Source organism: Coptis chinensis, chromosome 6 (genome assembly GCF_015680905.1).
Source record: "Coptis chinensis isolate HL-2020 chromosome 6, ASM1568090v1, whole genome shotgun sequence".
Taxonomy (NCBI): domain Eukaryota; kingdom Viridiplantae; phylum Streptophyta; class Magnoliopsida; order Ranunculales; family Ranunculaceae; genus Coptis; species Coptis chinensis.
This window is the reverse complement of record NC_141461.1, coordinates 100079278-100092077: the sequence shown is the minus strand read 5'-3', so window position 1 is coordinate 100092077 and position 12800 is coordinate 100079278. Positions and strand designations below refer to the sequence as shown.

Here is a 12800-nt window from a genome sequence, read left to right as displayed (position 1 = left end):
GTACTTGATGTATAGTTGCTATGATCTTGGTTATAAATTGCTTGGTCACATTTTGCTTCATCATTAAACATCAAACTATAGCCAGCATGGAATACCTTTCCCTGTTTGATTACTACTGGCTAACCTAACTAATTTATGAATGTTACAATTGGTCTTTCAAATGATTACTCGTTATAAAAGAAGTATCTGAAGAAACATTATGGGAAATACATTCAATCTGATGAAGGTGGATACTATATACGAGGGGTGCAATAGGACCTTCATTGAGTGGATTTACAAGGAAATTGCAGGTAGCTATGAAATCGACAATCAAGGGTAGACTAGCCTTAGGCCCTCAGCTTAGAGAAACATTCAGGGAATTACGACTACTTGACTCTGCCTCGCCTCTCACAGGCAAATCTCCTTGAAGTAATGAATCAGTCGTAGCTAGAACTCTACTACCGTCCTTACGAGATGGTCTTTACGAGATTGTACATCTCACTTTATATCTGACTTTAGAAATACATAAAAAAAAATGCAAATGTGTAATGTATTTTTTCTGGCATGGAGCTTTCAGTCAAGTTTTGTTTTCTTTTGAGATCCGTATCGCTATATAAGACCGTTGCTATATTCTCTTTACATTGAATGAACCTTATATTGCAAGGTTTTCTTGATTGCAATTTTTGTGCTTCATTGTATAATTTTCTTTGTGCTTTCAATCTGATTTTTTCTTTAGTTCCTTACTTTGTCCTCTTGCGCATAACATGATGAAAAATTACTCTGACCACGTATGATATGTCTTGGTTTTTTTTTGAGAACTTTTCATGTCAATAGCTTGATGCTGAAGTTGGTCCCTGAAAAGAAAAGTCGATTGATTTCTCAAAGATAAATATGACAATAGCCTGACAGACAATAGCTTGACAGTTGAATACAAAAAAATGTGATCCTTTTCTTTGCAAATGAGAATGAGAGTGCTAGATGAGGTGGTGTTAATTATGGCACACAAGCATCATCCAAGTGGACTTTGTTTTGGCGAAAGATTGCAAAAGTTTTGAGTACTAATGTAATACCAAAGTTATTTTCTATACATTTTCCAAAATTGGAAGATTTTATGTTCCTCAGTGAATGAGAAGGTACAATAATGAAACAAATGGGCCATTGATAGTCTAACATTTGTATTAAAAGCTTTATATTTATATAACATCTGGAGGTCGTCTTGGTTTTGGATAGTGCAAGTTTTTGCAGTTTGCAATTGATTTTAGTTACACTTAAATTATTACAACTGTTTTGCTATTGAAGTTATGCAACTATTAAGGTATATTGAGATTATATTTTTGAAATCCATCATTTAAATGGGTAGCCACAATAAGGACATCCGTGCCGAAGGCACGGGTAATACTTAGTATATATATATGGAATCAGTCCATACTGATAAGTCAGGTGAAGAAATAAGGAAAAGAGAGTTTCAGAGTTTTTGTGGTCTAAGCCACAATTTATTTTATCCAGTATGTCAATTACTATTTTTTGTTGTCAGGTTTTTAAACAGAATTTCTTGCAAGATACTCTTGAGCATACTGGTTAAAAAGTTTTCATCTGGTAGTAGCTCGGTATACAATCTACTTCATCAAGGTCGTTGGGCATGGCTTTACTTCGACAGGTATAAAACTAACCAGAATAGAAACAATTTATAAATAAACAGCTAATTACAAATAAGAGAGAGCACTAAGACGTAAAGCATAGCTTGTAGGTTTAAACATCATTGACAAACATACTTCAACCAAAAACTTATAAACCATAACTTATAATATGCAATTTTATAGTATAGAATCTCAACCATTTCTTAGTATATCTAAATAAAATCGATTAACGCTTGAAGAGAACCTGTTAGAGGAAATCTAAATCTAACTAATATTAAATCCTTCCGGTGAACTATGGTGATTGAGTGTGTCAGAGTGTACGAACAATAGATGTTATGCCTCAGGTTCAGTTTGGATACATCCTTAAGCTATGGTTGGGGTCTCTCCAAACATACACAAAGACATAATGTCGTCAAAGTAGGGGGGCTATCACAGGTATGCTTCCAAACTTTCACAAGTTATTTGAATAGACAATATTGTAACACAGTACATAAAAAACACACAAAAAAATCTAATCAGAATTAAGAAAAAAAAAAGGTGCCACCACTGCAAATACTTTGTGTTATGCAAGTTCACGAAGGCTACCTGAGTCGAAGAAACAAACTTTTAATTCATATCATTAGAAGCCATGAGGATAGACGTGGGCGAGAGATGATGGGTGCCTTTAGTGCGCATTGAAGAACTCTGTGGAGTCTATGCTCCTTCAATTCTTTAAATCTACTTGTAGCTTAATCACCTGTGGATCATGAAAGGTCTCGTTTTTTGTCAAAGATGGCATCGAGATCCGGGTCTTTGCTGGTCATTGTGACGATGGAAGGGTAAGTACTTCAATGTCTCCTCCTTCCCAGTAGTTTGTCATAACAGAAATAGAGTAACCCTGCAAATTCAAGTATTCTATTAGTTAGTTGCTAACGATTTGGGTACGTACTTTTCACTTATGGAGCAACTATCATAGTATTTCATGCAGAAGCAGCAGTAAAAATAAGCTAATAGGGATGATACCAGAGGTCTGGGGCTCGAACCCCACCAGCATCAAAGAGTTACTGATCTCATTTAAAAACAGGCTTGCCAATAAAAAATAAAAAATAAAAAAAAAATAAAAAATAAAAAATAATAAAAAAAAAAACAACAACAACAACAACAACAACAACAACAACAACAACAGTAAAAATAAGCTAATAGGGTGAACCTACCAGTTAAAGCATTTTGATCACTTTATGGTACCAAGGACTTCTACTTATATATTTATTTTTGTTAGTATTAATTAGGTAACTGGATCAGTGAATCCAAAGATTTTAAAGAGAGCAACCTATTAGTATAAAAGATAGAGAAAACAAAATACAGTTCAGCTTAGAAGTACAGACTCAGAACCTGCATAGAGCATCTATCTACACTAACAGGAACAAAAAATTGCTTATGATGTTGGAAAGAATACATCCGTAATTTCTTAATGCCAAATGATAACTTTGATGGCTGCTTTTGGTTAAATTGTTCTTAAAAGTGCAAGTTATATGATTTGATAAACAAACAGACTAAATTAGGGTAGTAGAAACCCTTTATGTCATTGTTGATTCCAAACACAATCAGTTCATGTAAAACAACCACATGCAAATTGAAACTGAAATTGAAGATAACCTTCTCAAAATTGAAGCTTATGAAAAAAAAAAATTCTTGCTTGTTTGAACTGTCTAGAGCAGCAGTGATGCCTTATTGTTGTAATTGGGGGTTTCCAAAGAGAATTCACTTTTACATATGCAAACATACAGTCAATAGAAAAAAAAAATGGACAATTGAGTGGTGTAGGTACAGAAGCAAAATAATGGAGTGGTGTAGGTACAAACAACCACAAAACAATTGAGATGAAGAAGAACCTGCAAATAGATTTCATTTCATCCCTCCAACCACACTCTATAAGTCTTTCCCTTAACAGCTCCTTTAATCGTTCCTTCTCCCCACTCTTAATCAGCTAAAAAAAGACAGGGAAACATATTTCTTTAGTTTACTTTTACAGAATCAATTGACAATATAAAAAGTTTGGTTTACCTACCTTGATGTTGATAATTTCTTGGAGGGTAAGTTGTTCGTGTTCACTATCTTCTTCCTCGATCTGCATCCGGTGTTGGAGGCCAATTAATTGAACCCTCCTCATATATATATTAAAAATAATCAGACTCAATATTCAACATTCTAATAATGAGACTCATTAAAAAGAAACTCACATATTCTGACTTTTGATATGAAATCCAGAGATAAGAAAATTTATCAAAGGAAATCTAATTGATAAAAAATAAATAAACTAGTAATGGCCTCCCCAAAAATACCTAATCATATAGCAAGTCCTTCAATCAAACAAATATATTGACATTAAGAAAGTTGAAAGGGTGGGGTTTCTTCACTCCTCCAGCGGTTGGTGGCGGTGCAGTTAATGTTGATTTTTTCAGTTTTGTTGTTAATGGAGAAGTTTTGGTTGTGAAGAATTAAGATTTTTTTTTTTTTTTTTTTTTTTTTTTGCACATTTGGCTTTTTCATCTCACGGAGGTAGTGTATTCATCTTTCTTTTTTCTTTTTTTTTTTTTTTTTTTTTTCTATTAGTATTTAGAATACGTTGGGGTTTTTGAATTGAGGCGTACAATTTTTGTGTCATGGCTGCCAGTTTGGCTCGATGCAGTAGTGGGGCTATTGTGAACTTTTCTTGCTTGGTAGGGAAGAAGATAAGAGACAATCATAGTTTGAGGAGAAAAATTAGGTTTTCGGTAGAATTTGTATAAGGTTTATTTAATTTGTTATTTATTTATTTTTTTAAATTTGAGGAGCCCATAGAAATTAAGAATAGATTAGGAAGATTTAAACAAATCTGGGGATGTGTCACTAATTATTATTCCATCCAATTTTTTATGAGCCAATCATATTGCTCGAGGTGCAAAATGGAGCAATATGGTGAAGAGAGAGAATGTGCACGAACATTTGTAGTATGCGAGGTTAAGAGATTTAACTTGGTGCTATTGTTGATTTTTACTGAAGGTGATTTCACTTCTATACCAGCAATTATTATGTTGGTTCCAGGTATCCTCTTCGCACGTACATTGATCAATAATTTTTATTCAATTGTAGTATTATTATTATTATTATTATAATACAATGGAATTGAAATTATCGTAGTTTAGTTGTTGTGCCCTTAAATTTGTGTCGTTGTATTACATGATAGAAATCTACTTAATTGAGATATAACCAGGGAATGACAAATAGAAGAATTCTATGTGAAACGTGTTCTTTGGTTCAGGAGTTTAGGCGTTGAATTGTATTTCCTTTTAAAAGTACGTTACATTTTTTTGGAGTTTGTCTATAACGCATTATTTTGTCTATTAATAATCACATCAGTACATAGAATTTTGTAATGGATAAGGTTATTTCAATTCCATTCTCCACCACATGTCCTAGGAACTTCGAGTCAAAACTGGATTTAATTTTATTATAAACCACAAGATTGTCCTATTTTTCGTTAAGAGCTAATGTTTTTGGGTTTAATCTATATTCGTCCCATTGTTGGTACATAACCAATCCATAGGCTATGTATACCTTCCAAAGTTGGAGACTACATGCTCTCACAAGAACGAGGGTGACAAAGAGAAAATAACTATTGTTGGCATACAATACATACGACATCAATCTTTGGCACTAGCTGTTGGTGTTATTGCTCCAAATGTGTAAGCAAAATTCTCTCCATGCTTTTACTTAGTTCATTTCACTTTACTTGATTGGTAACTTAATCTCCTACTTCAATATGCTGGAATTAGGACAATGTTTAGGTCCTATATACTTATACTGTTTAAGAATGGTTTTCCACTATATTATTATGTTATCCAAAAAAAAAATACTACTATGTTTATCTTGAAAGAAGAGTTTGCTGAGTTGCACCAGGGTAATTACAACCATTGCAAATGGCTTAATCACTTATAACTGGCTGCAATGGCTTAATCACTTATAACTGGATCCCTTGCAAGTTTTTATATATTCTTTCACATGTCAAAAAGTGAAAACATATTTTTAATTTATAGTGTTTCTGCATAGAGATTTAAGTTTCTGATTTTTTAATTTACAAGAACGTAAAACTGGATTGGGGTGCATTAATGTGTAACATGTGTATTTATAGTAGCAAAATATAAACCAGAGGATTGATTCAAAGGAAGCTACTGTAGTATGTCAAAACAGTGTGTAACATGGGTATCTATACTAGCAAAATGAAAGTGAGTCATGTTCGTGAAGTGTTAATGTTTGTTCCTTTCTTGGACTTCTCTGTTCATCTTGCTTTGTTAATGAAACAAATTAACTATGTTTCATATCTGATGACATCTCTATTATATTATATAAGAGGTTTGTTGTAGGGTTGCATCTTTAACTACTTGCAGCTCAATTGTTTGTTATCTTCATTCAATTAGCTTTTGATTTAGAGTCGCTAACAGGGACTTCTCTATCATATGGAACACATCTTTTGTTCAGAATGTCCACGTCACCCATCTAATTGCTTACTCTTATAGCACCATAATACCCTAACTTTGAACCAATGCTACCTAAAGAGAGGATGGTCAAATGAAACTGAAGGGCCTAGCGACATTACTTTTGAACCAATGTTGTCTAAAGAAGATGTTTAAATGAAGCTGACGAGCCATTGAAAAACCCAATTCATATTTTTCAACGTATTTACGTCTTTCATTCATGGCCTTCCAACTAATGAAATGTTAATCTAAGAATACTAAAGCTCCTTCAAGGTAGATAAAGATGGCATAAAGATTGTTGAAAAAAGAAGAAGATGAAGTTGGCAGAAAGAGCAGTGAGTTTGGCATTCACAGATCCATATTGTTATCATTAATGTATTGCTTAGATGTTTCTCCCAGATTGAAAATTGTAAGTTGATTCAAGCTTATGCGCTACGTGAATTTTATTGTATTAGTAGGACTAATGTGTACTTTTTGACATTTAAGTACAATTGTCGGTTGCATCCATGTCTAAAAGATTAAGGTGAAAAATAGGTTAATAAATCTCTTTCTTTTATATTGTTTTGGTTTAGGGTGGTGTTTTGTTTATATGTAGTTTTATTTTGTATATGATTGTTGCATTGTCGTGGATAAATAGTGTACTTTTTTTTCTTTTTTCTTTTTTTTTTCTGCACATTATATTTCGAAATATCTTAAAGTGAATCTTTAGCTCAATGGAAGAGCACTTGAGTGCGAAAATACATCTCAAGAGATGGTGGTTCAAATCCACCAAGGTCATGTTCATATCTTGAGCAGTATATTAAGTGACTTTGGCAATGTCCTTTTCTAAAATTTGTGTAATACTTTATAATTTGAATAATTTGTTTGGTAGTGTTGTGATGTGTCCAAAGGAATGGTAAGAGATGGATAGGATAGAGATAGTCCAATAATCACTGATAAAAAAAAGTTCCATTTCCTAATTGAAAAAGAAGTTAAGTAGATCAATTACTGCAGTAAGGTACCTATTACATATGCTTTCTTTGAATAGACTGCGCCTAGATATGTTATATATATTCATCAACTGGCTTCGGTGGTACTGATTGCAGGATTTGAAGTTCTGGTATGATGTGGGATGTTTGAAACTAAACAATGCATTTTAATGGTGCTTCATTCATGGTATCGTTTTTGTCCAGGAAAATTATTTTTTTTCTTTTATTTATTCATAATAATGTCATCTTCGATCACTACCAAGTGTCTGAATATATATAGGGTTGTCAATGGATCGGATCGGTTCGGGTCGAATTCTGGAAAATCCAAACCCGATCAACTGATAAGAAAATTGAGAACTCGAAACCGAACCGATAAGAAAATTGGGAATCCGAAACTAAACCGATAAGATATAACGATCCAGTTGGAGAAAGCCAAAAGGGCTATAGAATGATCAACGTAGATGACAACTTGATCAAGGTAGCTAAGCTAACTATATATTTGAAGTCAATGGACTTCAAATATCCTTGCAAAAAAAAAATGCTATTAGTGTTGTTGAAATTTAATTGTTGGTTTAGATTTTCATTTCCTACTTTTCCTTGAAAGCATGACAAAGGTAAAATTGGAATATATACTTTGGTTGGGGATAGTCGAGGCTGAATGGATATACAATGGCACGTACATATGTCAATACTATGTAAAATTTTATGTGACACCCTTATAATGCTTGCAGTCATTGTTACTTCCTCACTGCCATTTGCATTTACAAACATTTGGACCCATAATCAACAATTTGTACAATACACGCAAGATTCAAGCAATTCTTGAAGCCTTTGTCAACAATATGCCAATGGGTGGTAAGTGTTCAAGATGTGGTTTCTCCTTTGAGAATAAGCGAGAAAAGACCTTATTTTTGTGTTGATATTTATTTTTGAGATTTATCCATCATTTGGGGGTTATTTTTGTTTTATTTAGAGAAGTTTGTACTGGGCACCATGTAACAATCTCTTAATTTTCACGACTATGTGAAGGAATAACATTTTTTTTGCACTCGGATCATTTCATTGGCCTCCATGGACTTACTAAATAATGAAACATGAAACTTATGTAGAGTAACTAAATTTTGACCCAAGATTTTTAGAGTTCATGCAAGCCATATAGATTGTAAATTGTTCAATTTTTCTTCTTTTTCTCTTTTATTATGGGCTACATAATGTTAACTCAAGAAAAACTTTCATGACTGCAAGATTAAGAGATTGCACAAGTTGCATTAGTTTTAAACTAATGGAAAGAATCAACCATGGTAGTTTACTTGAAATATTAATGAATTACTTAAAATCATTCATTCGCCATGGTAGTAACATCATGACTTCATTTTGATTAATTATTTTTGGGTACCAAGAAAAGAAAAGAAGTTATTATTGATTATCAATGAGAGATTCATTGCCTTTCAAAAATATTATTTTTAAAAACGTTTAAAATTATGTTGTTTAACTTTTTTAAACAGGCTAATGTTATGGCTTAATTACAAATAGTTGCAAGTCTTTGAACAAAAACAATAATTTCAGGATTAGAGAAAGGGCACACTAAGACACTCCCTTTGTGAGAGGATCTAACATTAAAACTTATGTAACATCTGTATTATTTTTTATGGACAATATGTCTGACGTAATTTTATCTCCATTATATGTTTCACAGATCGAGCCCGTTATGAACAGAGTCATATGTAATTGCCTTTTATACAAACATAACACATGACTAGAGACTATGATGAAAAATCATTCTGTTTTCTAACTATTTTCATTAGCGGGTTACGGGTTGTTTAGTTATTATTTTATTATAATTTATTAATTTAATTTAATAAAGATATATGAAACAATCATATATGAAAGCGGATGCTATATGTATGAAAGTTATTGAAATAATGGTTACTATACATCCTATACACCAAGTCACAAACTAAATTTAGATTTTTTGCAGATTCCAATTCGAAACTACATCTACATTTAACCACAATTACACGTCAAGTTCACTAACTTGAGAAGCATTAGTACATTCTTTTTTAATCGATCTTTTTATTCACAAAGTTGATGTTCATTAGTCTGAAGATGATAAAATCAAGTGTAGCAATCCCAGCCAATGATGGGCTTATTATTTATTTGAAGCCGATTAATGTTGATTGTCAAAGAGAGACTATTGTCTTTCGAAAATACAATGAATTCTAAAAAAAGGGTAATCTAATTTACACAAGTAAAATTGTTTCAAATTTTGTTATTGAACTTCTTTTCAATACACGCTATGTTTAATTACAAATTATTGCAAATTTTCTTACAACAAAAAATCATTTATTTAAGGTCATATGTTCAGTGAACGGGTATGAAATCTAAAGGCCCATTGATACAAAAAAAAACAGCCCTTTAGTCTAAGAAATTATTGGCGCTAGGAAATTTGGTCATTTAATTTATTGTCTAAGTTTCAATATAGTTTGGAAGTAAGATTTTTGATACATAATAATAAAATGAAAAAAAAAAAAAAAAAAAAAAAAAAAAAAAATATATATATATATATATATATATATATATATATATATATATATATATATATATATATATATATATATATATAACGGTCCCCGTTCATTGACCATACACTCAAAAGTTTTTTTAAGCAAATGTTGAAACTTGTATGCATCCGATATTGGTGCAAGAGATTGAGTAACCGTTAGGAATTCCAACACGTAAAAAATAGAATCTCTAACACTCAAATCGAACCAAAAAACACCAATTCGAACCAAACAAATAGAAACCCAAAGCTAAACCTACTTCAATACCAATTTTTGTTATTCAAAGTTTATTACTGCTATTATGTTTGTACTGCAACAAAACTTTGAAGGTGTTAGATCTCCTGATAACTGCCACAAACAATTCGAGACGGGGTGGAGATGCAACATTCAATGACAACAATTCATTTTGTTTTTTTTTTTTTTTTTGTTTTTTTAAGAAATGTCGGCGAAGGGGCAAACGCGTGTAGAAAAATTAACAACAGAAGATTAAAAAAATAAAAATTTATAATAAAACGGAGAAAGGGAAAACGAAAAACGACAAAAAATGTCGGACACCATGACATCTTATCCGACTAGCTCGGCAAAGCCTCTTTATTACGTTTCTTTTTGGCCCTGCCTTAAAGAAATTTTCATTATTAAGATTGCTATAGGCATTTAGTCTTGAATCAAATAGTATATTTTGAATCAAAAAGCTGAAGGAGCTATAATCTCTTTACTGCAACACCTTATGCTAGTTTCCATTAGATTATTTTTTACTGAACCCAGAGGCTCCAGGAGTGATCCTTACAGTTCTGTAGTTTGTATAGTACTACTGCCCACATCCTAGAAAGTGGTGGTTTCACTGTAGGTCAAGGAGGTCCACTACTCTATGCTACTACTGTTGAAACGGGTAATGCAAAAGGATCTACCACGTTACCTCAAATTGGAACACAGAATGCTCCACACAAAGGAAGGGTTAATCAAGGAGTCATCCTTATAGTGTACTGAACCCGGAGGCTCCAGGAGTCATCCTTACAGTTCTGTAGTTGGTACTACTGCCCACATCCTAGAAAGTGGTGGTTTCACTATAGGTCAAGGAGGTCCACTACTCTATGCTACTACTGTTGAAACGGGTAATGCAGAAGGATCTACCATGTTACCTCAAATTGCAACACAGAATGCTCCACACAAAGGAGGGGTTAATCAAGAAGGATATACCAATTCATCACGTTCTGGTGGAACAGGCAATGCTTCAATCCAATATATGAGCTCAAATACTAAGATTCTGTTAAACGAAGATAAAGGACAAATCTTAGCACCCCGCGGGTTCGGTGGCCTTAGAGATGGTCAAGGAATTCCACGACTCAATGCTACTACTCTTGCAACTGACTACCAAACTGGGGTGCTAAGGTTTGACCTTGTGCAAATATGATGCCAGTATCCCGCGTATTAAAGCTATTTTACCCATAAGAGAGTGAGATAGTTCACACTTTCCTTGTTTCAGGATAACTTTCATATGGTAGGATGAATATGTTAAAATATGAACTATTTAGGGCTTTACGTTTACTATTTGTCCATAATTCATGATGCTTAAAATCATACCTGCAAGTACGTGTAACTGTTGTAGATGTTGATAATGAGGAATATGACATTCTGGTGAATGCTCTATGACAGATTGACCAGAATAGTGTATCTGCATCCGAAATAACCACTCCACAGGTTGGTGCTCAGCAACGAAACAAGTGTCCTGACACTGACGCACTTTCACGTCAAACTGTTGCTGAACATAGGAACAACAGTGTGGTATTTGGAGCACACTCCCAACAGGTTGGTCAGCATATATATAGGCAAGTTCCTGCGTCTGTAGAAGATTCACAACAGGATGTTGGTCAGCAATGGAACGGTATGATCTTGTACCTAGAAATTTCTTTTGTGGAATTTTACATTTGAAATCTTAATAACTTTAAAAAGAATAAAACACCATAATGATATAAGAACCAAATTGATAGTAACCTGAGATATACACATAAAACACAATTATTAACACCTAATATAAACATAAAACACAATATTTCAAATAGAAACCCATGAATTACGTATCAACAATAAACAAAATAAAGGGCACTCAAGCTTACACAATTTATCCAAATGATGTTTCATAAGAAAAACAAGCAAATACTTCAAGATGTTGATCCTTAATTATGGCATTCAAAGAAATCAGTATGGAAAATCGAATGTGTCTGATGATATATTATAATAGTTTGGACCAATTCAAAAATCAACTAACCACGACTGAAAACATAACTTTCTACCATCACAAACAATTATTTTTTCAATCTCTAGATATACATGATTTGCAGTTATTCTAGAATCAAACAACTCAATTCAATCACTTAAATATAATAAAATCTTTTTTTTTGGTAGCATTTTGTTTTCACGAAACGAGTTTACCCAATGAGAGCAAGCTAGAAGAACTGAATAAGAAAGAGAGACCGTCATTCCTGGAAATAAAAAAAATACAACTTTGGTGATTAATCAAAAACTCATTAGTATCAAAATGCATATACTTAGATTTAAACTGTTTATCAACCTTGTGAAGAAGAAGATAGTGAATTGATGACGGATTATGAACTCAAAGGCATCCATTGACTCAATTCAACAAACTCTAAGGTAACCAAGAAACAGTTAATCAGCTCGACGCATCAAGCAAAATCATTTCTTATCAATATTAATGCACAGTGGTTGTGCCTTACTGCTTAGCCTTGGATTCTTCTATATGGCTTGTTGGGAATTTTTTTATGGGGATTTATCTTCTACGGAATTCTTTGGGTATTATTGGGATTAATACCAAAACAGAAAAACGAAAAAATAAAAGGGAAAAAGTTAATCACCATTCTCAAGGTTTCGAATGATTATCTTCACCAAATCTCGGTTTCTTCCAGAGTGAATGAGCAGGAACTTCTCCATTCTTCTCCAGTTCAAGAAAGTTCCAAGATCTAGTTATGCATAGTTTTCTTCCTTTACTACAGAAAACTGGTATAACACTTGGATCCTCTACATTACAATGAAAGGATACACCGAACAAATGATAAGTTATGTCTTTTTTATTTTCTCTGTTTTTTAGCTGCTCGTTTTTATATATTCCTTGGTGTAACTTTTATGCGTTTTTATATGTTTTAGGTA

The 12800-nt window shown here is 32.8% G+C and overlaps 1 protein-coding gene across 2 annotated transcripts; it reads right to left on the bottom strand.

Moving 5' to 3' along the window:
* Positions 1–3518: 3518 nt before the first annotated feature.
* Positions 3519–12633, bottom strand: LOC147496137 (uncharacterized). Of its 2 annotated transcripts, XM_086564928.1 has the most exons (5): positions 12509–12633; positions 12069–12118; positions 11220–11478; positions 3664–3723; positions 3519–3582 (listed from the first exon to the last, which is right to left on the bottom strand). In XM_086564928.1, exons 1-4 carry the CDS (start codon positions 12582–12584, stop codon positions 3707–3709), a joined length of 402 nt encoding a protein of 133 aa, XP_086421054.1. In that variant the 5' UTR covers positions 12585–12633; the 3' UTR covers positions 3519–3582; positions 3664–3706. The 2 variants fall into 2 exon arrangements, 1 of the variants encoding a protein (XP_086421054.1); XR_015198005.1 differs by lacking the exon at positions 12069–12118.
* Positions 12634–12800: the final 167 nt, after the last annotated feature.